Source organism: Pelophylax lessonae, assembly GCF_965119305.1.
Source record: "Pelophylax lessonae genome assembly, chromosome: 12".
NCBI classification, from domain to species: domain Eukaryota; kingdom Metazoa; phylum Chordata; class Amphibia; order Anura; family Ranidae; genus Pelophylax; species Pelophylax lessonae.
Window position 1 is genome coordinate 73,420,882 of NC_138779.1, and position 26,986 is coordinate 73,447,867.

The 26,986-nt window shown below is 41.3% G+C and overlaps 1 protein-coding gene across 11 annotated transcripts in view; it reads right to left on the reverse strand.

Annotated features, from left to right (window-relative positions):
- AGRN (agrin) overlaps nucleotides 1–26,986 on the reverse strand; it is a 704,390-nt gene that overhangs the window by 437,540 nt on the left and 239,864 nt on the right. The window contains exon 1 of one of the 11 annotated variants that reach the window (XM_082274326.1): nucleotides 366–2,226. The exons of the other annotated variants lie outside the window; for them this stretch is intronic. Coding sequence (XP_082130452.1) covers nucleotides 366–528 — 163 coding nt within the window. The 5' untranslated portion in view covers nucleotides 529–2,226. Of the gene's footprint in view, nucleotides 1–365; nucleotides 2,227–26,986 lie in introns of those variants that run through there. 11 annotated transcript variants of the gene reach the window in all.

Below are 26,986 nucleotides of genomic sequence, written 5' to 3' on the forward strand. Positions count from 1 at the left end.
CCAAGAGAAAGCAGGCTAACGAGGATTCTGCTAATTGAATGCTTCCAAGATCTCGTGGTATATCAGGCGGTAGAAACTAGGTCAGTAAACCAAGGGTCTAAGCACCTCCCATGCAAAGCTCAAATCATGTCACTTGGAAAAAAAAAAAAAAAGATGGCTTTAATGGGAGAAGGGTTCATACATCCATGCACATACTCAGACACATACTGTGAATTCTTTCCAGGACAAACAAGCAAGCAATGAATGAGCAATGATTTAGCTGACCCTGGAGTATTGTCCACATTCACTCCCACACCAAACTCTATTACACAATGCTTGACAGCTGAGAGGAAGGGTGATTGGATTCTGGCAATAGCCACACCTACAGTTATTGAGGAACAGAAGCACTGCAAATCCAAGCGTTGAAGTGGCAAGTAGGATGAGGCATATGTTACATGGGATCATGAAGTAACGAACCACCAGAGAGACTTTATGCTGATAGAGCCGGTCCCGCTCAGTAGCTGGAGCAGGGTAGTTACACCCAGTCATGGCAAAGTCTCTGTAGGGGCTTTCTGCAGTCTCCACAATGCAACCTCCCAATTCAGGTTTACATCCTTATCCTTACAGTCTTTTAAATTAAGAACTATTGTATTGTTATAAAAAAGGAGCCTGTAAATCTTTAACACTTAGGACACCATGGTAGAATTGGGCTGAGGTCAACATCTGGTCAGGAGCAATGCAATATCTCCTGGCAAAACCCACGTCTCAAACATACAGGGTTCTCCAACACGCTGGACTTTGTGGAGTTCGATAATCCCATTCCAGAAAGATAGGTAGAAAGACACACTGTATATCCAATGGCAGCTCTATCTTAGGTAAACATCCATGAAGTCGATAAAAAGAGACTATACAGGTACCATGTTTCTATAGATCTTTGAACATTTAAAGAATTTAAAATCCTTCTTGAAGTTCTGCAATCTTGCATCACAGGTAAAAATAGAAACTCCTGGTGTAGAGAAAACAAAAAATCCGCTGAAAGATGTAATAGAAGAAGCCGAGGTGTCAGAATTTACCTTAGTGTTGCACTCTGTGACAAGACAGTGAGATTTCCACCTACCGCTGGAATATCATAGCATTACGACATTAAGGCTTAAACTTTGTGTGCTCAGCCTCATTAAGGGATTAAAAAGTCCCTTTCTTTTTCTTAGGTGAAAGTTCCTTTCCATCACTTCTGCTTTGTTTCTAACGGACTCGCAGACACTCCATTTTCTCAGCAACAGAGAAGTGGCACCCGTCTTCCGATGAAATATACTGCCACTTTATTTCACTCCCCCCATTTGCGTCCTCTCCGATACAGGCAGAGCCGCCCACCCCCTCTCTCTCCCTCTCCAAGTGTCACCCTCACTTCTTTTAACACCAGCATACAGTTTCGTCACTGCGTTCTTCAGTGGTCTTCTCAGGCAGCTTAACAACCACCACACAATTCTGCCTACGGGGAAGACGAAGAAGAGGGGAAAAAAAAAAACAGAAGAGTTCAGGCTCCCGGGGCTCCTCAAACGATGGTCCTTGCAAAAGAACGCTCACCCATTCATCAGCCAGGCAGGCACTGAAAATTAAGAGAGAAAGGGGCGAGGGGCAATAGACTGTGGGGGGAGGGCTGGCAGATATCTAGAGTCTCATTGGAGGTATGTGCGATAGAAGACCAGCGTTTGCAGCTAAACAGAAGCCCAGGACAGCAGTGTGACGTAAATACACAGGCAAGTTTCTCTGTAGGTAAATAGGTTCTCACCTGCAGTCTTCCTCCTTTAGCACTGTGCTTGTGGACTCTTCTTCATGACAATGGCCCCCTGTTATCCATTTGCCCTCTTTCCAGAAAAGGACAGCTTCTAGGGACTTTCAAAACTGACCCTATTCTCCGTATCCATAAAGGATTGAAGGATTCTTAAGTCGTTCTTAAGCTGCCAGCAAAGTGCACAAATATGGAAAGTGGCCAGATTCCTGAAGTCTGACAGATCCACATCTGCCTCCCTCCAGCGCTGAGCGTGTTAGGGGACTCCTGTTGGTTTGTGAGTTTAACCTTTGCTGGACAGAGCTCCGTCTCTCTCTCTCTCTTTACTAGGTGGGAAGACTGTGGAAGATGGAGATAAAGAGACAGCCTGACACACAGCACTAGACAAAGAGTAAATGCTTTAGGGAATTCTCATTGCAGCCTCCTCAGGGTCTCTGTATGTGCATACAAAAGCAAAGAAGGGGAGGGGGCTGAGCTGTTATGTGACAGGGGTGGGGGCATCGCCTCTCCAATGCTTTCTCTTACTCACACAACGTGCTCCAGCCATAGATCTATCTCCCTGTGTGAACCATGCAAATGTAGCAAGCTCTCCGGAATGACATGTGAAAACTCCACCAGCCTATCAACTTGGATGCCTGTACAAACACATTCACAGATCTGTTCAAAACCAACCAAGCTCTTTCCATACCTCTAGCTGCAACCACCATGAACCCAACACTCCTTCAGGGCAGAAAAAACTTTATTCCCATAGGCAAAATGTTATAATTATCCATAGTGTATGAATTATTTAATGACTGAGCCTACAATTTTATTCTTTGGCATACACTGGCAGTTTTTCCTCATCTGACGTTTTTTGAGGATTTTTTTTTTTTTTCATTTACCTGGCCTTGTTTCAAGTTACTATTTAATCCTTCCTATGTGTCAGCTCCAAATATACAGCCACCAATACGGTTAAACCAACTGAATCATCACACATGATATAAATAAAAATAAAAATTGGAAAGTTGTAGATCCTCAAAGCTAGTTCAAACTCTTGTTGAAAAAGTGAATTGTATGTGGCTAGGGACTATCCCTGCCAAGAAGAGAATGGACTATCTCGGTACCCAAGGACTAACACAATTTATATGGTAAAAAGATTCTTACATTTTATTGATACAACATGATCAAAATTTGGACATCTATACATACACAAAAACGTAACATATAATAATGTTACATCAGTAGTGCTGGTGGAATGGTAACCTCAGGTGATCCTAAAGGTGCAGCCAGGACAATTGATATGGAGCAAATCCTCTACATGTTTTGCAATGACAACTGCTTCTTCAAGAGGAGTCAATTACTACCATCTAGAATAAGGAAAATACATCATAATACTAAACATACACAATTTTTACACATGATTATTAAGGGGGTAAAAAGAAGGAAAAGAGGTCAAAAGGGCATATAGTTGCTTACCCACAGAGTACCAGCAACCGGCAATGGTGATAGCGGCAGGAGAACATTTGCTGGTACTCTGTGGGTAAGCAACAATATGACTTTTTGACCTCTTTTTCTTCCTATTTTCCCCTTAATAATCATGTTTAATATTTGTGTATGTATAGTATCATGATGTATTGTCTTTATTGTAGATTGTAAGAATTGATTCCTCCTGAAGAAGCATTTTCACCGCTAATATGTCGAGGATTTGCTCCATATCAATTACCCTTAGGACCACCTGAGGTTACCATTCCACCAGCACTACTGATGTAACAATATTATATGTTATCACAAGCATTGTTTTTGTGTTCATTTCTGTATATGGATATATGTCCGAATTTTAATCATGTAGTATCAATAAAATGTAGGAATTTCTTTACCATATAAATCGTGTTAGTCCTTGGGTCCCAAGATAGTCCATTCTCTTCTTGGCAGGGATAGACACATACAATTCACTATTATTAGAATGATGGTACCATATTATGTATAGATACAATTATAAGGCACATTCTTTATAATTAATTTTGTAAAAAATGAAAAAAAAAAAATGTGTATACTGTATATATACAGTATCTCACAAAAGTGAGTACAACCCTCACATTTTTGTAAATATTTTATTATATACAGCTTGTATAACAGTGTAAATTTGATGTCCGTTCAAAATAACTCAACACACAGCCATTAATGTCTAAACCGCTGGCAAAAAAAGTGAGTGCACCCCTAAGTGAAAATGTCCAAATTGGACCCAAAGTGTTAATATTTTGTGTGGCCACCATTATTTTCCAGCACTGCCTTAACCTTCTTGGGCATGGAGTTCACCAGAGCTTCACAGGTTGCCACTGGAGTCCTCTTCATCTCCTCCATGATGACATCACGGAGCTGGTTTGAGGATGCCAGACAGATGCTCAATAGAGTTTAGGTCTGAAGACATGCTTGGCCAGTCCATCACCTTTACCCTCAGCTTCTTTAGCAAGGCTTTGGTCATCTGTGGGGGGTGTACTCACTTTTGTGATATACTGTATACATGTGTATGTATATATATATATATATATATATATATATAATAAATACACCCATATTGATGTGTTTTTTTTATTTTATTGCATTTGAGACTACAAAGCAATGCAACCATGATTAGTGGATCACGGGTGCAATGCACAGGCGTTGGCAGACTATTTCTTCAGCCACAGGTCCATACCTTGTTATGGACCTTCAGTTACAGGGCTGGAGGAAGTATAAAAAGACTACAAGTGCAGTGGCATAACTGCACTTGTGCCCCTTTAAGAACTACAAGTCCCTCTCCATGCGAGGAGATCAACCCCCCGGTTTCTGTAAGGAGGGGCTGCAAACTGTGACCATGTTTCATATTACACCCCAAAGATAGACTTTTAATAACCATTTATGCTTCATCTAAGACTTTCAAATTGGCACAGGGCTAAATATATATTGGCATATAGGGGCTGATTTATTAAAGGAGCTGAGAAGGTTTAATGTAATTATCCAATCATGTGAAACACAAATACTGCTTGGTTTCATCTGCACTTAAATGGATAATTAAAGTAATTCTTTTTAGTGACTATTCTCAACTTCTTTAGTAAATTAGTGGTGTTATGCATTTTGAATTTGGACCTAATGTTACTACATTGGAAGCAGGTAAACTTACCAAATATGTGTTCATGCAGCCAAATCCACCAGCATTTCTGGAGCAAACAACCACTTAGTCAAACCCAAAAATGTCATTATTTATAAAACTGCCTGTCTTGTTTCCAATATTTACTAATCTACCTAACAATTAAAAATGCTTAAAAATATTTAGGACTGAGGTTAACACATAGGCCATTCATATAAAGCAGGTAAAAAATTGTCTAAAATGTGTGTATGTGTTGTTCATGGTGACCACATCATATACTGGAAGAACAAGATAAAAAAAAAAACTAAGTTTTTCTCTTAATGGTTAATACAGACAGTTCTATCTTCAGACAACATCAAAGACACACTCCACATTCACCTAATAAAATGAACTCACTACTTGTCCAATTGTTTTGCGCACATGCAGCGGAGGACAGAAATCAATCATATTTAGCCAACTAAATTGCTTGGAAAATGAAATGATCCATCAGGTTGGAATATTTTTTCGATCAGTAAGTGCAATTTGTAATCTACAGATTCTGGCAAATACAGTATATAGATTGCATTTTTTATTGCTTTCAAATCAGGTCAATCTGAGGCAATGGAGCAATACATTTTGGGATTGAAGATTTATCATCTGATTGGTGGGTAAAATTAAAAAATTAAAAAATAATTAGGAGAAACAGAAATGCAGTCACCGCATTCTAAGATGTGGTGCATGCATTCGATTTTTTTTGCCATATTTTTTTCTTTTACTTTCACCTGGTAAGCTGACCTGTAAGTCTAATATTTTTCAACTTTGTTTAACAGACTAAGCTGTCCAGCAAAAGTGGCAAGGGTTGAGACAAATTATTTAACACTGGCAGAGGTGCTTGCAATAATCAGCTTTTATTCATTAATGTAAAACCTTTATCCCAAAAGGAAAACAAAACGGTTGCTGTAACTTCTTAGCTTAGCTGGTGTTCAGCTTTAATTTGTTAGTCCATTCAATCTAAATCTGCTAATACATCTAACACTACCACTGACAATACTGCTGTCCAGAGGTGTCTTTATTGCCCCTCCAGTGAAGTGGAGACACTCTAAGACAGAAAGTATGTAACTGGTTAAACAAAATGGGGCTGGATATCACATGTAGACTGTTGGAGGTTTCACCTCCCTCTTATTCTAAGACACAGGCTGGAAGGCCGTGACACAGCCTGCTGTGACTGACAGAAACCTGCCCACACCATATTATTGCCAAAAAATAATAAAGATTTGATTTCAAGTATGTTTGTATGTCAATTTAAAACAGTTTATGGATATTAATTATTTATTTTTACTCTGTATTCCAAAGGCATTTTCTTTTTTTCGAACATGTGACCGGCAGCAGAGGACTAGAAGCTGCAGACAGACTTTGAAGGATCTGGGTCATGGGGACAGTTGTTTATCGATTAGGAACATTTTTTATTAAAATAATTATAGTGCCATAATCCATATACATAAATGGAAGGGTCAATGTAAATTAAACAGTATGTGTTTAGTATCACTTTAACCACTTAAGCCCTGGAGGATTTGGCTGCTCAAAGACCAGGGCCTATTTTGCGATTCGGCACTGCGTGACTTTAACGGACAATTGCGCGGCCGTGCGACGCTGTACCTAAACTAAATTGACGTCCTTTTTTTCCCACAAACAGAGCTTTCTTTTGGTGGTATTTGATCACCTGTGTGATTTTTACTTTTTGCGCTATAAAAAAAAAAGAGCGACAATTTTGAAAAAAATAACAATATTTTTCACATTTTTTTATATGAAATTCTCAAAAAAATGTAGAAAATCTAAATTTTCTAACATTTTAGGATTTTAGGCCAATTTGTTTTCTGCTACATATTTTTGGTAAAAAAAAATTGCAATAAGCGGTTTTTAAAAGGTTTGCGCAAAAGTTATTGCGTTTACTAACTACGGGAAAGATTTATGTCATTTTTATTGTTTTTTTTTACTTGTAATGGCGGTGATCTGCGATTTTTTTTGCAGGACTGCGACATTGCGGCGGACAGGTCGGACCCCTGACTGACATTTTTGACACTTTTGGGGGTACCAGTGACATTACTACAGTAATCAGTGCTATAAATATGCACTGTTACTGTAAAAATGACATTGGCAGGGAAGGGGATTAACTTTATTAGAGATCCAGGGGTTAAGTGTGTCCCTAGGGGCGTGCTTCTAACTGTCAAGGGGTGTGGCTTTTGATGTAACCACAGAGACATACGATCCTACATAGCAGGATCGTATAGTCTCTGCTGTTACATCAGGGAGAATGACAGGCGGCTTTGTTTACATCAGCCGCCTGCCTTTCTCCCTCTCCAGCGGGAGATCGCGAGTGACCGGCGGACATCGGAGCTGCCGGTCACTCGCACGGGGATGTCAGGGAACGACATCCCCCCCCCATTGGCTCGCGGGCGAGTGACGTACCGGTACGTCACTTTGCCCAGGAGGGGCTGACCGCCACAGTATATGTACTTGCGGCGGTCGGCAAGTGGTTAAGAAATGGAAGGCCACAATATATACATGTTTTGTTTTTGGGGGGTTAATACCACTATAAAGTGTGCTAACAAGGTGTTTGAGGAAGATGTGTGATGTGTAATCCAAAAATAACTGTGACACTTCTGTAAGTATAGGTGTCAAAAAGATTGATCATAGAGAGGTATTCACAATCAAACCGCCTCACCTCTCTGTATACTGCAGGCTTTAAGACCAATTCAGTAGTGTTAAGATATTATAATTAGAAATGCAATATATCAGTTCATGATATATAATTATATACATACTTCACTAAAGAGATGGAATGATCTATTTAAATGGTAAATGGATATATTTAAAACACATAATTTATTTGACATGTAGGTCAGCCTATTACATTACCATTTACTTTATCTGGAATGCTGTGTTTTGATTCTCCATCAATGCCTATTTTTTTGGGGTTAATTCCAAGATCCCAGTAGAATCTCTCATTTTACCAAGATGCATAATCTTTTTCTATGATCATGTATTGAGAATAGCTCTGGCACAAGACGTTTCCTGGGAAACAATAATATTATAAATAATAATAGTGATATAGAAAATAGTGATCGACCGATATCGTTTTTTTAATGTCGATACCGATATTTTGGTCATCGGATATCGGTATCGGCCGATATTTTCGGACATGTAAAAAATTTTTTTTTTTTCTAAAGGTACTCCTTGTGGAGGGATCTAGGGGTCTAAAAGACCCCAAACCCCTCTTTGGCCCTGAAAAGCATTCAAAATGCCAAGTTTGGCTGTTTTGAATGCTGTCAGTTTTTTTAATTCGGCGCTTGAGTACCCGGAAGTGATGTCATGACATCACTTCCGGGTTTTTTACATGGAGACCAGCGCATACGCACTTGGGGCAGGGATACCAGCTTTCACGGGGACACATCTTCATGCTACACCGGGTTTTCTCTTCGGCGGTGGAGGTAGGATGCCCGGGTCTCCCGGTGGGACGGGAGGCCCGGGGGAGCCGTGAAAGGCGCATCGGTTGTCATTACAAGTCAGCTGACCGTCGGCTATGGACACTGGTAGTGGGGTGATGCCTCTAGCTGCAGGCATCACCCCAGGACATGCATTTTCCCTAAATATCGGCAATATCGGTAACCTCAGGGGCCGATTCCGATATATCGGGGAAAGTGCATATTGGCCCCTGATATATCGGTGTTGCCGATAATCAGCCGATCTCTAATAGAAATATCATGTGATGGTACAATGTACTGTACAACTCTACCAATTTAGGTCCCCATTCACTGTACAATTCCAGTTTTACAATTACAATGTTACTACTGGACAAGTTTGTAAAGACGGCCATACGTATGGTAAGCTGTGCCTGCTGTATGCTCCCGAAGCCTAATTTTTAATACCTATCTCCTAGATCAGAGCCTTCACCATACAATTTGATTATAAAATGTGCATCTTTTCTTCTTTTTTTTTTAGGGTTTTTCTCAAACTTCTGTGAATGATCTTATTTTATCTTTTTTTTTTTTTTAATCACATCTCTTATTCATCCCCTATAAAGCTACAGCTTGCTTTATACACAATCAATAGTATGACAACAAAGGTGAGGAGCTGAACATTCAGTTTGTGTTGTGTTCTGGGCTCGCAAAGCTCTACAAACTTTTTTGGTACAAACCTAACATATAATGAAGAGAAATAAAACACGATACAGCCCCATTATTAGTAGGAGAAGAGTTCCTTCCTCCTCATCTCATATTCATGAACATGAACGCACAATTAAATGGCAAAGATAAGTTTACAATCACCTTAACAGAGGCCAATCTATGCTCTGTAATATATTCATCCCAGACAAACCCAGAGTCTGCCTTTCATACAAAAATCACAATCCTCCGCATGTTGGGGGTTTGAGCAAGAGTTGGAATACATACAGGCACACAATGGAGCTCATTACCCGCTATCTATGTGTATGACTCTTGCAACATTCTGTAGCAGCCACCCTTTCATTATCAGGCAGCCTCTGTGAAAACCATGCGTTTCAAAGTGTGATACACTTCACTGTCGCCAGTGGAGTTAATGCTGCAAGTGGGGGAGGTTGTTATAGTGTGAAAGGACTCCAAGCAAACTCCCCGCTGCTTACTCAGGATTTGCACTTCCTTCTATTATGGTAAGGAGACACGGGGTACAGCTGGCAACAATGAACCTACTGGAAATCTCATTTTAATCTCAAAATCACTCAAAAGCTGTCAAACTTCCAGTTTATATACACACGTAACTGTATGTGTCGGGGAATGACAGGTCCTGTCATTCTAGCGTTCCGAACGAATTAAAATATCCCATTACTCCCAGGCAGGATAATGGGATTTGTAGCTAACACTGCTGGACCACTAAAGATATGGAACAGAACATTTTATATTCTGTTTATAGGCAATTTGTATTTTTAGCAGGTGCAGCAGATCAGTATTTATGGCTATTATACAAAAGGGATTTCATGTAAGTATAAACTCCTATGAATGATAGCGCTACACCTGCTGGGAAGTGTTCATTAGGAGCAAAAATGTATAATATATATATAAATACCCTCTATAATACTGTAAATTGTAATGATATTACATCCTGCTTGAAGTCTTGTGCTGTGTATAAAATCACACTATCCCATAGTTTCGAATGACGTAACTTTAAAGTAGTTCTAAGGCAGAGGGTTCTATGCATTAAGATAAGAAACTGTCTGTGTGCAGCAGCCCCCTCAGCCCCCTAATACTTACTTGAGCCCCATCTCGATCCAGCGATGTTGCACAAGAGACTTGGCTGTCAGGGACTCTCCCTCCTTATTGGCTAAGACACAGCAATGGGCGCCAATGACATCAATCAAAGTCAGTGAGACAATGAGGTGAGAGAGGGGGGGGGGCGAGTCACAGGTCCTTGTCTGAATAGACACACAAAGCAGCGGCTCAACACGGGTGTCCCCATAGCAAGCTTCTTGCTGTGGGGGCACTCAGCAGGAGGGAGGGGCCAGGAGCGCTGGTGAGGGACCCCCAGAAGAGGAGGATCTGGGCTGCTTTGTGCAAAACCACTACACAGAGAAGGTAAGTATAACATGTTTGTTGTTTATTAACAAAAATAAATACTTTAGTATCACTTTAAGTGATACTGCAAAACCAAAGAAAAGTCCAAAACTAGTTTCAATATTTTTTAATTATTGCTTTAGCCACTGTAAACATAAAGCAGCTCTGACTGCAATACTCACCTTTACTCCTGAACTGTTACCCACAGCAATATCTTTCCAGCATAAGATGCCATCAGTTTTCTGCCAACCCCCTTCCTGTGAGTGTTGGGTGTCATGGGTCTTTCCCCTTGGGGGGGGGGGGGGGGGGTCACTTTGGCACCTTATACTCAAAGTACAATGATGGCAAGAAAGGCATTGACATAATCAACTCGGCAACATTCCCTATGCCACTGAGGATCTCCCAGTGCTGGAGAAGAGGCAGAGAGGACTTTGCACTTCATGTGACCAACCTAAAAACATCTGAAGAAGGTAGGTTTAATATAATTACAAAATAATAAATGCAGGGAGGCTCTGAGGAGGAGGGAGGTGTAGTGGATAAGGGAAAGGGTTATGCTTTAACAGTGCAATGGCTGCAGACATTCTTTATATGCCTTTTTAATTGGTACCACCAACCCCTAAATCAATGGTAATCTTCTATACGATGGTGCTAAAGTTCTGCATCTTTGGTTACCTCCCCATGCCAAGATAGCTAATTGGGCAATGAAGAAGTAGCAGCACATTGATGAGGTGATCATTCCTTCCCAACTTTCTGAGATGGGAAAAAGAAACTATTTTCAGTAAAAATCATGCCTGTCACAAACCCAGTTCCATGGAGTTAAAAAATACAATTTACACCGACTTTTCCAAATAAGATTTGCAACAGTTAGAGGTTGGATGGCAAATCTGGTGTAATATAACACTTTTGGCAGTTAATAATATATTTTTTAAAGGTCGACATGAAACTAGAGGGACAGCTGAGGAGGAAAGATGGACAGAGAGAATTGGTTCCAAATGACGGTCAGTTTTGGAGCTCGGTCTTAGGCCTATAACCACACATAAGCAAGCTTTGTTAAGGGTTCTAAAATTTAGGGTTTGACTTTTTACATTTATTGTATGAAGCAATGAACAATTCCCGAAAAGTGAATATAACTGGTAAGCTAATATTGCCCACTATCAACTAACAGGGCAGAGCTGTGTTGGGCTTGGGAAGGATCCAGACAATGTTGCCGGGATCCGCCCAGCTGCCAGATGGACAGGTGCTCCGACTCTCAGCCATGCCTGCCCCTTTCCACAGAGAGACCTGCAGGAGCAGAGCTGAGAAAAGTGACTGACGGTCACTACCTTCCACTCGCACCAGAGAGTTAAGCAATCAGCAGTCATGTGATCAGGGCTTCTTATGCCTATACTTCTCCTTTAATCTGAATTCTGTGCCATTAATGGAAACCAGATTACACAGAGCTCATAATAGGGTGAATGGGAGTGTACCTCCTGAAGCTTGTGCTGTGTTACACCATAGCCACCACAATCCAGGTGCCAGCAGTCTGAGAGTGATTGCCACTGGGTTACGTTAATTAAGCAATTAACCCTTTAAACGGCCACCACCTTCTTTTCACAGAGAAATAGGAAACTCACAATCTTAGCAATTACAATCATGATTTTAGAATAAACGTCTGTAACACATACTGTCACCACAGACAGGTATGTTAAGAGATTTATACTACAGTAGCGCTCTTCAAGAGACAGGGATTCTTTTAGTTTGCATTAAGAGTTTAGAAACAATTTCAACACTTTCCAAAATAGGGTTTAATAATAAAAAAAGAGCAAAGTGGTGCAAACAAAATATTTACAGAAAAAGGGTGTTACAAAGAAATAAAGAGACAATAATGCAACAGAGAAATAAAAAAGAGTTGAAAATGAAGAATACCTAAAGGATAAGGTCACCTTTGGGAACATGTTACATGTTATATCCAATTTTAGGGTGGAACATGTAGCATGTTCCTAATGCTGCAGTCCCCTCCCGGCAGCAGTACAGGAAGAAGTTTCCCGTTCTAGCTGCCACTGTTTAAAAAACAGCATGCCTGTGTGGGGCTCTGCACACACGGCTGCGTCATTCAGACACACAGCTCTGTGTGTCTGAATGAACTGCAAGCCCGAACATCCTTAGTGACTGTCAACTTGTAGTTCACTGTGGAGCACTGTGGTAGTTCATTGAGTCTTCCTGTCAGGGAGTATCGGCTTATCCATACGGGATTTATGGGTAAGCCGATATAATGACAGTGTGCAGGAGATCTGCATGGCATCAGCGATCTGCTGATCGCTCGTGCAATGCTTTCCAGGCTTCTGCAACAAAAAATAATAAATGCACATTTTTTTACCAGTAAAAAGATGTGCATTTATTATTTTGTTTTAAAAAGTGAATTTATCAATGCCCTGTGGTTTGCAGAGTCCAATGAATAAACAAAAAAGTACAGTGGCTCTCTCAAGTCCAGTTAGGTGTTCTGATATCACAGGGGTGTTGTCAGAGACCATCTAACCAATTAAGTGGCTGAGGAGTGGCCATGAAGGGTTCACCGTGTTTATGACCACGTCTCAGATACAGATTTCCATAAGTATTCATATAGAATACCTACTGTTTACAAACTGCTAAAGTGCATATTATAGTCCAGCATGAAATTAGCTTTGAAATGGCTATAAATATGTTAGGTTTAGGATGCCCAGTTTGCCTAGGGAAGGAATTGGGCCGATTCTGCAGCTCAAAACGCTACAAATTAACTGAGGGAGATAAATATGTCCTTGTTCTGACTGTGCTATCATTATTTCATGAGTTATGAAATATGCTGAAGTTTTAGTCTTGGCTGCTAACCAGTCTAGCAGAAATGTGTATAGGCCATTCCCTTCAACTGTGCTATTTACATAGGGGTATCTGTTCGTTTTTTGGATTGCTCAAGCTTGCGAGGGTGACAGTTTTATTCGGGTTTCCAGACTGAAATTGTGGATTGGGTAATGGAGAGGTCTGTGTGTCCAATCAATAGATTTATAACAAGGTCCTGGCATTAGTTAACAGTTTGAGTATGGTACAGACTGAAGGAAGGAGGGGAGAAAGGTCACTGTGCTATGCCTTCCTATGATAAAATGGCACAGGAGATTTGTGACATGAACAAAATGGCTGCTACACACACACAGCTATTTGTGTGCCCAGTACACACAACCATTACACCTCCGATTCCTTAAATCTGACTGGTGGCTGTGAGGAAGCTTCTTAACAGCTACTTTTTTACATCAAGAATGCTTGAGATTAAATCTCATGCATTAAAAGAAGGAGTTTCCAGGTCAACAAACTACAAAAGTGTCTGCACATGACTGGTGCACTACAGCAGTGCTTGCATGAAAGACTGTAGTACTGATCAGGTAGGCTGCATGCCTTGTCTGCACGTAAGAGCTTCATTTTCGACTTTGATTGAAAGTTACTTTAAACTCTGAGACTCAGAGCACTTTGCAATAGAACTCTGGCTCACAGTCCCGACCCTCTCCCTCTGACTTTTCGTGTACAGAGAATTTAAAAAGCAAATATAAGGGAATATTTTATCCACCGTTACTAGCAGTACATGATTTTTAAATTAATAGATAACGGATTTATAAAGTTTTTGCTTGGAGACCAGCTTTAAAAAGGAATTGAATTCTGAAAGCTGTGTCCTAAAAGATAAGCAGAGGAGAAATTACCAGTATTCCCTGTGGTCTCTCTGCAACTGATCTTTTTCCTATTACTGATTTACGATGCCTTGTTCTACATTGTGTCTCTGTATGTAAGTGGCCATCTTGATAGAAGTAGGGCTTTGCTTCCTCAAGTCAGAGCTTCCAGCAAGGACAACAGTGAGCAGCACAGTACCAAATCTCGCTCCAAATGTCATGAGAGGAGTCAGAGGTAGCAATGCATTAGATCTCACAATGCAGATATACAGCTATGAGTCTAAAGCAGCCTTTCTTGAAATAATTTTCAGGTTTCAGGGAACCCCCTGCTAAAAATGACTATATTTACAACTCATGATACATTAGTGTGATGGTCAGTGGGATGAATGCTCCTTACACTTGTGGACATTGGGAAGAATTACCTTCTTCGAGATAGCTAAAAATACCAATGGTGTCAGGGGAACTTATCTGCAAGGCAGATATTGCTCATTACTGAAGGAACCCCTAGCACCCTCTGGAGGAACCCTGGTGGAGAACCACTTGTCTATAGGCACAGTATTACCTAGACACGATCACCTACCAGGAAGTACACTAATATTTTTCAGGTAGAATTCAAGACAAAAAGGAATATTTGAGGGAAAGGTACTGCTTAGGCACAATTAACATTTCTATATATCCCCTATAACATAGCAGGTATTGTTAAGCACACTTTTAAGTTGCACATGCTTAAAAGTTATCCTGTGAAAATCTGAACCTGTTCAGAACAGGTCTGCTGTTCAGTACAAAAGTACAGAGGTTCTCTGAAAATAGCAGACTACCTCATTATAGGGATCTCTGCTAGGCGTTTTCAAGTGTTCAATTTTCCATGTCTCTCTTTTCTTTTCTTTTTTTTTAAATCAAACATCCGTGATCAAAAGCTTCTTTGTTTAAAAAGTTTGATTTCTCAAAAGATTACAGAATTTATGGGTCAAGTAAGGGTCTCTAGAACAGAAAACAGCCAAGGCAAATGTAATTATTTACATGTATATTAGCATCCATTAAATAAAAAAGAAAAAGAGACAAAAATTCAAATACATCAAACGGGTCGTTTAAGGTGTTCTAAATCTTCCTTGCGTTTTTTTTTTTTTTTTTCAATGATCGACCCAAATTATTATGCGTGTCTTTTATTTATATGTGTTTACATATTTATGCAAAGCACTTTCAGCTGGATGTCTACACTGTTTTCCCCCATACATGTGAACACCTACGTGTTTGTTAAATGCTGTGTGCATACAGTGAGATGTCACTCATTACACACATACACATAAACAGATCCTGATGAACAACCCCAGACGCTTTTATTAATGGAGCCAATGGTAGCACTGCTTCATTTAGTTCCTTAGAGGCAAAAGCAATACTCCGCTTCCCAAATATATATTCTACCCGGTCAGCCTGCTGAATTGAGGTTAATAGCTGCCTTTACTGCAATACATGAGATCAAAACCTTGCGGCAGGGGGACACACACTGTGCTGCTGCCAAGCTGAGCCTCACAAAGGGTTAAGTCTATTCCGATTTTCCTGGCCGCTTTCAAGTGAGGAACAAATCTCAGAGAATAAAGTCGCACAGGAGCTGCTGATCAGCTGTCAGACCTTATAACTTTTGCCAAAATCCTTTACATCATAAAAGAAGGAATCTTAGAGGGATCCAAAAATCTAGCAGAATGGACGTTAAGTGAATAGCCTTTCCTACCTGACGAAGTACCATGGTAAGGGGGGATTTGCCCTCTCATACACATTTGCACCATAAACTCTGAGCAGTGACAAATAATCCATAATGTTATTCGCATGTTGCCTTCCTCCATTTTAAATTATCAAGAAATACAAATTCGACCAATTTCCCCCTAATTTAGGGATCAACAGTATGTGCCACCTCTTATGAACCATGCTGAGAATGTAGATCAACATGAGCCCTGGTCACTCGGCTAGTCCCCAGGGGCGAGGACACATTCTGCTAAGCATCTGCAGTCTATAGATATTTACAATTATTACAGAGATACAAGTTTTACGACATGTTGGTTAGGATTTGTAGTTTCTTTTTTTTTCCAAAATCTTTTTATTTGGTTTTAAACAAGAATAACAATTACACTTTAGAATATATGCAAAGGATTTGTAGTTTCTAATACATGGAAAGACAAGATACACAATAGTGCTGCCCATAGGCAACTCATTTTGTACCTAGATAGCTGTCCTTTGTTGCCTGCAGCTGTCCTTGTTCCTGTCCATAATCAATAGTTATCTATATAATACCTATAGGGGTAAGATCAGTTTTGGAAGTGAGGGTAGGTATTGCCTTATTGAATTACAGGGTGCACAGCCTGTGATCAGATGCAATCTATGCTCTCAATCTAAAGTAATCACTGTGAGCATTTATGGCCTCATCCAAATCCATGTAATGGTGGTGGATAGATTTCTTACACCCAGCTCTGTGTACTCCCATACAAGTTAGCAATCTCTCCACTCCTAGTTCTATATACTCCCATCCCCTCTCCAAATACTCACCATGGATGGGAACCTCAGTACTCCCACTCCTTTGTACTCCTTGCCTATGATAATATCTTCACTCCCATCGCCAAGTACTTTCCATGATGACCAACAACCTAGCTACTCCTAGGTCTGAAATTCTATTTAAATATGAACAATGATATATCTACTCTATGCAAGATATTAATATGCCTATGCTAAGATGTTTGTACCTGTTGAAAGCAATATCCCTATGTCCAACACTATGTATATATGCATAACTGACTATTATGTGGTACACAAGCATTGAACCTCCCCAGAGTTACGATAGAGTAGCTATCATCTCTGGAGGGTGCCTTACCTCACGGTCCCTTTTACAATATCGTTCCCTGTACCTTTAACCCTTAGGCTTTACAATGAACACTTAAAACCATGTTTTCATACCACTCCCTTTCCTGTACTGGGATCTTCTGCACTGAAGGACTAATTCTTCCCACAAAGAAAGACACTGTACAATTGTTGGAATCCGATCACTGGAAGTTACTATTTTTAGTTTCATGGGCCCCTAAAGTTTACCTATGCTTTGCCTATGCAAAGCAACAAGTTAAAAAAAGCTGCCCCCTCTCCAGCTAATCGATTTGGGCAATAGGAGCAAGGAGAAGTTCCTGGTACTTCCGGGTATGAAAAACGTGAGACTATTGTAACTGGCGAGGCGCAGGAGAAACACTGGAAATTAGATTTTATTTAGTGTACTTCATTTTTATTTGTGTTAATTAAAGATATTTCAACATTAAAGTGTTACTAAACCCACAACAGTAAAATCAGTCTGTATATGCAGTAAAGCATGCTTGTTATACTCACTGTAGGACCTAAGGGGTCAATCCATTGCATTGTGTAAAAAGGCTGATTGATCTTGTCTTCTCTGATCCTCACCTTATTCCAGTGTCTCCAACTCATCTCTGGATATTATAGAGGCTAGTGCACAGGATGCACATGCTCAGTTTGGTGTGTATTGATAGAGAGTTTTTTTTTTTTCAGGGAGAGTGCATGTGATCAGCAAAGGGCCAATCAGCACTGTCCAGACAGAGGGTCAGGGTTCCTGCAGTTTTATAGGAGAGTGACAGCTGAACAAAAACTCCTCCTACAAGCTTTAACCAGACACTGATAGAAGTCCCAAGACTGCTATATACTGCTGATGAGAAAAGTTTTTTTTTTTTTTTTAGCAGTTTATGTTTACTATCACTATCGCATTTCCATGTTCTGTGTACTGTGGGAGACCAAATGTAGTGAATGCAGGGTCCGGGGTTTAGTAACACTTAAAACATTGTCCAGCAGTGCTGCTGCTATGTAAAAACACAGCTTCAGCACTATGGAGAGCTCCAGCTTATTAAAGCAGCCAATTCTACTTACTCTTCATGCCATTCACTGGACATTTGTCACCTTTATAAAATGATACCTTTAATTGTTCTATAAAATATTCAGTGGCAGATTTTTCATAAACGTTCCCCAAACTTGACCCTTAATGACAAATGGCAATCATAACAGACTATATTGACAGCTGAAGCACTAGATTGCCTCTGTTGGAGTAGAAATTCACCTTCCAGCTGAGCAATAGCCCTTGTGGCAGTGTGAAGCCCTGTCACAGGAAAAATGTAGGAGAAAGCGACAAATGTTCTCCAACCCAGGATCTGAGTGTTGCCAGTAACCAGAGAGCTGAGCATGCAAGTGTTTGTAGCACCTATAATCTAGGACCTGACCATAGTTCAGGGCTGCACCCTCCTGAGAAGTCAATGTGTGGTTGCATGGGAGTAGCCAGAGATGTCTGAACAGTGCTGTCTGGGACAGGACAGACAAAGGTCCAAGCCTGAAAGACGGAGCAGCAGGAAGGAGACTGAGAGCTGACAGAGGTACAGCACTAGGATGTTGTGTTAGATGGTCAAGAGGACTACGGCATTAAGCCTGAGCAGCAGGGCTGCCAAAGAGAGCCAGAAGGCTAAATATTGTTAACTTTCTATTGCCGGTGGAAAACCCCCGTGATGGACGCAGATTGCTGTGACCGTTTTGTTCCTTTTTTTAAAAAAATTGGGCCAACAAGCCCTGAAAGAGCATATCTGTTGTGGGCTAAACTCACTGGTGAGCGCTGCATGTGAGCTAAACAACCCCCAAGTTGTCACATCCTAAACATACAGCCAAAGCTGCACTAGAGTTATCTAAAACCAAAAACCTGCATGGCCAATATTGGTCCTCTGAGAGCCCAAAAATCTGGCAAAATGTAAACACCGCTGTTCACCAACATCCCATTCAATGAAGAAGAATGGAGAGAAACTACAAGATCCCGATGTGCACAGCTGGCAATGAATTAAACCAAAAGATTTATGACTCTCAGTATGGTCTGCGGTAAATACTAAGGCCTCTTGTACATGATCGAAAAAAAATGCTGTATATGTAGCCATGTAAGTTTTTCTTTTTTTTTTCACTGATCTGAGCATGGGTGCATTGTTGTACATGGGACATTGCACACAGGTGCATAAAGATTCATAATGCAACGTTGTATTCTAGGTCGAAAAGGAAAAAAAGAAAGCGAAACAGCAATTTTAGGTTTCAGAGCAATAATGTATGCATATGTACTTGTATGAACAAGTATATATGAGGGCATTCATATATTTGAAAACACTGGCATGGAGAAGAATTATATGCGTGTGTACATTTACACATCTGTACGCATGTATACATAAGTTCTTTATTGAACATGACATTTTTTTATTTTTAATTAGGATCGGTCTGCCAGCCTCTGTCACCAAGATTCTTCATATAAACATCAGTAAATTATGTCCATGTGCAAGAGGCCTTATGCTACCAACAAATGTCTACTTTTTTACTGCCACATAAAGGTTGAGTCATGAGAATCAAAGGGCACAAAAAAAAAAGGGTCCTTTCACAAAAATTATCCAATCAGATCCGCCTGTCAGTTTTTTAGGCGGATCTGATCGGATCCTCCATGCATCCCTATGGGGCAGCGGATGTCAGCGGAGACATGTCCACTGACACCCGCTGCTATCCGATTCCGATCCTGTCCATGAAATCCGGATGGATGGAAACCCTATTTTCCATCCGTCCAGGGGATCGGATCGGATGGGATGGGATAAGAATGGACAGGCGGTCTGTTCTCATCCGATTCTCCCATAGAGAACAGCGGGGATCGGCAGGTCAATCCCCGCTGAGCAGCACGGAGTCTGCCGACGGAGGCGGACTGCGTGAAAGGACCCTTAGGCTTCATTTATACAGGGCTCCTGTGTTTGTTTTATTTAAACACTGGAGAAATTGATCTAAGAAATATGGTGTTTGCTTTACATTTATATGCAAAATGGACATAAGCTTTATGAGTGAAATGTACATGCATTTACGTGCACTAATATGCATTCAGAGTTCCTGGAAGCACAAATTTCTAGTTTTTGTAAATGCACTTAAACTGATTGCACCTGAACGCACACAAATGCAAAGAGTGCATTTAGGTACCATTTAGGCCCCTTTCAGTTGGGTTCCCTCCCTTCCATCTCAGCAGGAGATCCATGTCTGCTTACATTCAGGATACATTGTAGTTCATTTTTGATCTGTGTAATAATGAATCATGGATCAAACTGCTGAAACGCCAATGTGAAAAGGGTCAAAAAATAATTATATGCATTGATATTGTATTAGAAATATTCTATAAGCGAATATAAATGCATATAATCACATGCATGTTAGAACAAGGCAATTACACATACTATAGAATAGCAAGTGAGTCAGCGCTTCACTGACATGCAAATTAACAAAATAATAAAAAAGTCCATAAAGTCCATATTTAGACTTAAAAGTCAGTAAAGGTGGGATGGCAAGATGAACAGTTCACAGGTGGGCCAAAAAGGACACATACAGTCACCAGCAGGTCCTCAGCAAGGTCTGGGAATCCCTCATAAGCAAACAGAAACAGTAGAAAGGGCACAAGGAATGTATGGGTGTAAAGCAACAACAATTTATTTCAGATCCACTTTAAAACCTCCTGTGTGCTGTATACAGGGCTGGTATGGTGTGCAGACAACAAGCAGCGATCTCGGTTGACAAGAGGACAGCCGAAAGACATAAGCACGGACCTGCCGCAGGGAAAGAAAAACACAGACGCCGTCCCAAGCTCTCACATGCACCGTTGTCAGGAGACCAAAGGCAGACAAGCAAAAGGGGGCGAGCCACAACGGGTTTCCAAGGACCCGCCACCTTCATCAGGCAAGCATTTCCTGCTGTCAGGCTAGCTCTCTATGGGACAGTAAGAGACATGAATGTTCTCCCCTTTGAGCAGCCTGTCAGACCATGATTGTGTGGCCCGTGCTGCCCATTCCTGTCTCTGATTGGCCCATAGAGAGCTAGCCTGACAGCTAAAATGCCTTCCTTTCCCATGGGGCAGGCTTGCCTGATGAAGGGGGTGGGGCATTGGAAACACGTTGTGTGCCATCTACATTTTTGCTTGTCTGCCTTTGGTCTCCTGACAGCAGTGTGTGTGAAAGCAAAAGACGATGCCAGTGTTTTTCCTTCCTTGCAGGGGGTCCATGCTTGTATGTTTTCCAGTCCACCGAGTTTGCTGCTTGTTGTCTGCACACCACACAAGCCTTGTAGACAGCACACATGAGATTTTAATGTAAGTGGATCTGAAATAAGTTGTTGTTGCTTTTATCCAAACTTACCTGACATGCATGTTAGAACCTGTGTGACTGAGGCTTTAAAGTGTTACTAAACCCAGGACCCTGCATTCCCTATATGTGGTCTACCCCAGTACAGAACGTGGAGATGCAATTATTTTAGTAAATGGAAACTGCTAAATACCTCATCAGCAGTTCATACATAGCAGTCTTGTGACTTCTATCAGTGTCTGATAGAGCTGCACAATTAATTGTTAACCGGTTGCCGACCGCCGCACGACTATATACTGCGGCGGTCAGCCCCGGCCAGGCAGAGTGACGTAGGGGTACGTCACTCGCCTGTCACTGAATTGCGAGCCAATTGCGGGCGGGCGGGCGCCGCGGCGCGCGCCCGCCCGCAATTGGCTCGCAAGTCAGTGACAGGCGAGTGACGTACCCCTACGTCACTCTGCCTGGCCGGGGCTGACCGCTGCAGTATATAGTCGTGCGGCTCGTTCACTGACAAGTCAGTGCGTGTTACCGGCGGACCCGATCGCTCCGGTGAAGGGAGAAAGGCGGACGGCTTATGTAAACAAGCCGTCTGTCATTCTTCCCTGTGTAAAAATGAAGATCAGACGGTTCTACTATGTAGGACCGTTGATCTTTGTTTTTACACCAACAGCCATGTCCCTTTACAGTTAGAAACACGCCCCTAGGACACACTTAACCCCTCCCTCTCCAATAAAGTTAACCCCTTCCCTGCCAGTGTCATTTTTGCAGTAACAGTGCATATGTATAGCACTGATTACTGCAGTAATGTCACTGGTAACCCCAAAAGTGTCAAAAATGTCAGTCAAGGGTCCGATCTGTCCGCCGCAATGTCGCAGTACCGCAAAAAAAAATCGCAGATCGCCGCCATTACGCGTTAAAAAAAAAACACCAAAAATGACAAAAATCTTTCCCTTTGCTAGTAAACGCGATAACTTTTGCACAAACCAATCAAAATACGATTTTTGCGATTTTTTTTACCAAACATATGTAGCATAAAACATATTGGCCGAAAAATGTTAAAAAATTTTGATTTTTACATTTTTTTTGGGGGGGAATTTCATATAAAAAAATGTGAAAAATATTGTTATTTTTGCAAAATTGACGCTCTTTTTTTGTTTATAGTGCATGATCAAAAAATCGCACAGGTGATCAAATACCACCAAAAGAAAGCTCTGTTTCTGGGAAAAAAAGGACGTCACATTCGTTTAGGTACAGCGTCGCACGACCGCGCAATTGTCCGTTAAAGTCACGCAGTAAAAAATCGCAAAAAAAAAAACCCTGGTCTTTTAGCAGCCAAATCCTCCGGGGCTTAAGTGGTTAAAAGAATAGCGATCTCGATTCACCCCCCCGCCCCCCCCCCCCATCTCAAAACAGCATTTCCTCATTCATACAGAGCTGTTCTCTGCTCACTCACAGCTTTCAAAAAAAAAAGAGCCTCCGACAAATGTTTATCAACATTGTTAAGGCTGCTAGACAACTATAAACATGTTTTACAATGTATCATTTCGTTATTTTAGATCAAAGGAATGAACTTCTGTCTGTAAATGAGGGCATTTTACCTCTTAGGCCCCTTTCACACGATCGGCCCTGCGCTAATAGCATTCACTCTCCCTCCCCCCCAAAAAAAAACTCTCTAGCAATACACAACAAATTGAGCATGTGCAGTGCCTCCTGGGGCTCTGTTCTATCAGCAGATGGACTGGGACAGTAAAAGAAGGGGGGAATCAGAGAAGGCAGGATCAAAACAGCCTTTTTACATTAACCCCTTAGGTACCACAGTGAGTTCAACAAGCATATACAGACTGATTTTACTGTTGTGGGTTTAGTAACACTGTAAGGCAGTATTAAGCCCAAAAACAAAAATGAAATGTATTGCAACTGACAAATCCTTAAATGTGGTGTCTGCATTTGTTTTTTAAAGGGTTTTTCCTTTATTTTCACCTGGTGATCCAGACAGCAAGTCTGTTATTTTTCAACTTTCTTCAACAGACCAAGCTGTCTAGCAAAAGCAGCAGTTAGGGAGTTGAGAGAAACCAATTAATACTAAAAGAGGTGATTAAAATGGTCAGCTTCTATTCATTTATGAAAAACTTTTATCACAAAAGGAAATAAATGTTGCTGTAACTGTTTAAAAAGTGTTAGCTGGACACTTTTATTTTGTTAGTCAAGTTCATCTAAATCTGCTAATACATTTAACACAATCCTTTCTCCAGACAATGCTGTTGTCCAAAGGTCCTTTCACACCTGTCCGTTCCGCCGACGGACTCTGTTCTGCTCAGCGGTTGATCGATCTGCCGATCCCTACTGAGCAGGCGGATGACAGCTCCGTCTCCGCTCTGTGTGCAGAGACGGAGCTGTCAGATCCCCGCTCTCCTCTATGGGGGAATCGGATGAGAACGGTCCGCCTGTCCTTTCTCATCCGATCCCATCCGATCCGCCAGACGGATGAAAAATAGGGTTTCCATCCGTCCGGATTTGACGGACAGGATCGGATCAGATGTCAGCGGGTGTCAGAGGAGATGTCTCCCGCTGACATCCGCTGCCCCATAGGTATGAATGGGGCATCTGATCAGGTCTGCCTGAAAAACTGACAGGCGGATCTGATCAAATCGTATGTGTGAAAGGGGCCTGAAGGTGTCTCTGTTGCTCCGTTAGTGGAGTGGAAACAGAAAGTGTGTTACTGGCTAGATCACCAAATAAAAAAAAAAAACATGGTATTGGCATTGGTAAGCTGCAACATATTACACTTTTGTTTTTGAGTTAAATACTGCTTTAATCCAGGATGTGAAACTATAAACTGTTCAAAGGTTCAATGGGGACAAAGAGCGGAGTACACAAATGTTAATTTTGGGTCGGAAGATCAGGACCGCTAAAAGGGATTGGGGGTCAATCATTTGGAAAGAGAATATTTCAAAGAAAGGAAGAAGAAACACTTTGTGATGTATAAGGCTAAAGGTCTCCAATGTGTCACTGGTGCCAACACAGTTTAAAAATAATTAACAAAACAAATCTGTATAGGACAAACACAGCTACTATAACGAAAAAAAAAACCTATAACACAAGAACACCCAGTGCCAGCAATAAAACTTGGATACCATAGCAACCCAGCAGATGTAATTGGATCAATTGTTGTATGAAGCAAGAGTTATTGCAACTGTGACAATTTTATATTAACTAAATTGTTCTAATGATATAACCTCAGCCCAATAAAGAAGACTTATTTCCTTTGGAAAAAAAATGTGTCAGTGAAATCTTCTCACTTATGACATAACCCAAAACCTCTGGTAATGTAAAGACAATTTATATAAAGGGAGTGTAAAGTGATATCTGCAGGCAGTTTCTTGTCTCAGACAGTCATAATTGTCATGTACAAATAACAAACGACTAAGACTCTGTTTTCGGATTTCAAAAACACCCTCATATTGAAGCCTAACATAACAAACCGCAATAACAGACCTATACTTAAATGTTAATACAACAGATCTGGTAACAGCTGTGTATCCCGGCGCTCACGTGATTCCTTGGCTCTCTCCTCTGCCTGACTGAAAGCATTAGTGGGTGGGGCCGAGCACTCCAGCTGACATCAGCCGGGGAGGAAGGGAGAAGAGAGGAGAGAGAGCCGAGGAGTCACGTGAGCGCCGGGAGAAGCTCTAAGACAAGGGATAATCTGCATTTTTATTATATAACACAGGCACAGGGACACATAGCATTATAGAACAGAGGGGAGAGCATGATCATAGTATAGATATGAGAGCAGCAGGAGGGGAGGATTTTGGAGTGGACGGAGCCGAGGCGCAAGGAGGGGATGGGGAAGGAGGACACAGGAGCACAGAGGAGAGCAGAGAGGAAAGCTGCAGATGGCAGAGGCATATAACCTGACCACAATGTCAGGGCTCAGCAGCCATGATAAACTGTGGTCAGTTTACAGGGGGGAGTGTATAGCCAGGCAGGATCAGCCAGGTATTTCAGGTGTTACAGGGGACCAAATTCCACAGCACAAGCACTGTGCTGTATAACTGGCTTTAAGGGAACAGGATCCAATTTTTCTTTTAGGGTAACAAAACACTTGAATATCTGATACATCATCTTTGTGGGGACTATATACTAACTAGATTTTCTAGAACAGGGAGATGGAAGAAGAGCTTGCTCTGTCCACTTAACGCATTGATTTGCTATCGCTATTTGTAAAGACACACACAAAAAAACATCATTATATTACAGCGATTCTCTCTCTTTTACTCTTACTTATCAGTCCAGGGATCCAGCGCTGTCCTCACTCGGGCCAGTTCTTTACCGGTCTTCCGGTTCCTGGCGCCAGCATGTTTACTGCAGGAAAACGGATGTGACTCCTTGCAGTTTCACAGCAGGCGACTCCCTGCACATGTGCGAGTCATGCAGCTGTCTGGGACCTGTGACATGTCCCAGGAGGTTGTAGGCAGAGATAGATGGGGGTGAACTTCCACTGGGATAACCTAGGCGATTCCAACAGAAGTGGGAGCAGGTAACTGCTGGAAATAGGTTCCCACTCCCCCCCCCAAAAAAAAGAAAAAATGTTTTTATTATTGGCAGAGGAGGGAGGGAAGAGATAGAAGAGGAGGAAGAGCGGAACTTCCGTTGTTCAGAGAAGTTTCACTTTAACCACATTAAGACTGCCTGCCGCATATTTTCTGTGGCAGGCAGCCTCTCCTGCGTGAACCGACCTAGCCCTAGGTCGGTCGCGTGCGGGGTGCTGTAGCCACTAGGCAGCATGGATGCCATTGCATGGAGCTGCGATCGCTCCCCGCTGAGAGAGAGAGGGACCGTCAGCTGACCGTTCTTCAGAACCCCTGCGATCCTTCTGAATAGGATCACAGGTCTCTGTGTTCATTTTACAAGCCCATCCCCCATACAGTTAGAAAACACTCCCCTAGGCTCACACTTAACCCTTTGATCACCCCAAGGTTAACCCCTTCCCTGCCAATGTCATTATTACAGTAACAGTGCATATTTTTAGCACTGAGTACTGTATTAATTAATGTCACTGGTCCCCCCAAAAAAGTGTCAAAAATGTCAGTTACGGGTCCGATCTGTCAGCCGCAATGTCGCAGTCCTGCTTTAATATCGCAGATCGCCGCCATTACTAGTAAAAACAAATAAATTAATAAAAATGACAGATCTTTCCCCTAGTTTGTAGACGCAATAACTTTTGCACAACCAATTAGAATACGCTTATTGCAATTTTTTTTCTTTTTACCAAAAATATGTAGCAGAATACAAATTGGCCTAAAAGGATGAACATTTTTGATTTTTAATTTTTTTTTTGGGTATGTTATATAGCAGAATGTGAAACATAGTGTTTTTTTTCCCCCCAGAAATGTAGCTTTTATTTGTTTATAGCGCAAAAAATAGAAATCAAATACCACCACAAGAAAGCTCTATTTGTGGGGGAAAAAATGACATCAATTTTATTTGGGTACAGCGTCGCACAACTGTACAATTTTCCATTAAAGTAACGCAGTGACGAATCGCAAAAAAATGGCCTGGTCATTAAGGAGGCAAATCCTTCCGGTCCAGACGTTGTTAATATGCTATGAAGTATGTACATTAAGGTTACAGTTATAGGTTATAGTCTTGTTATAGTTCTGTAAAACATCTAGGGAGACCAAAATCCTAAACACTGAAATAATTAACTCTGAACGAAA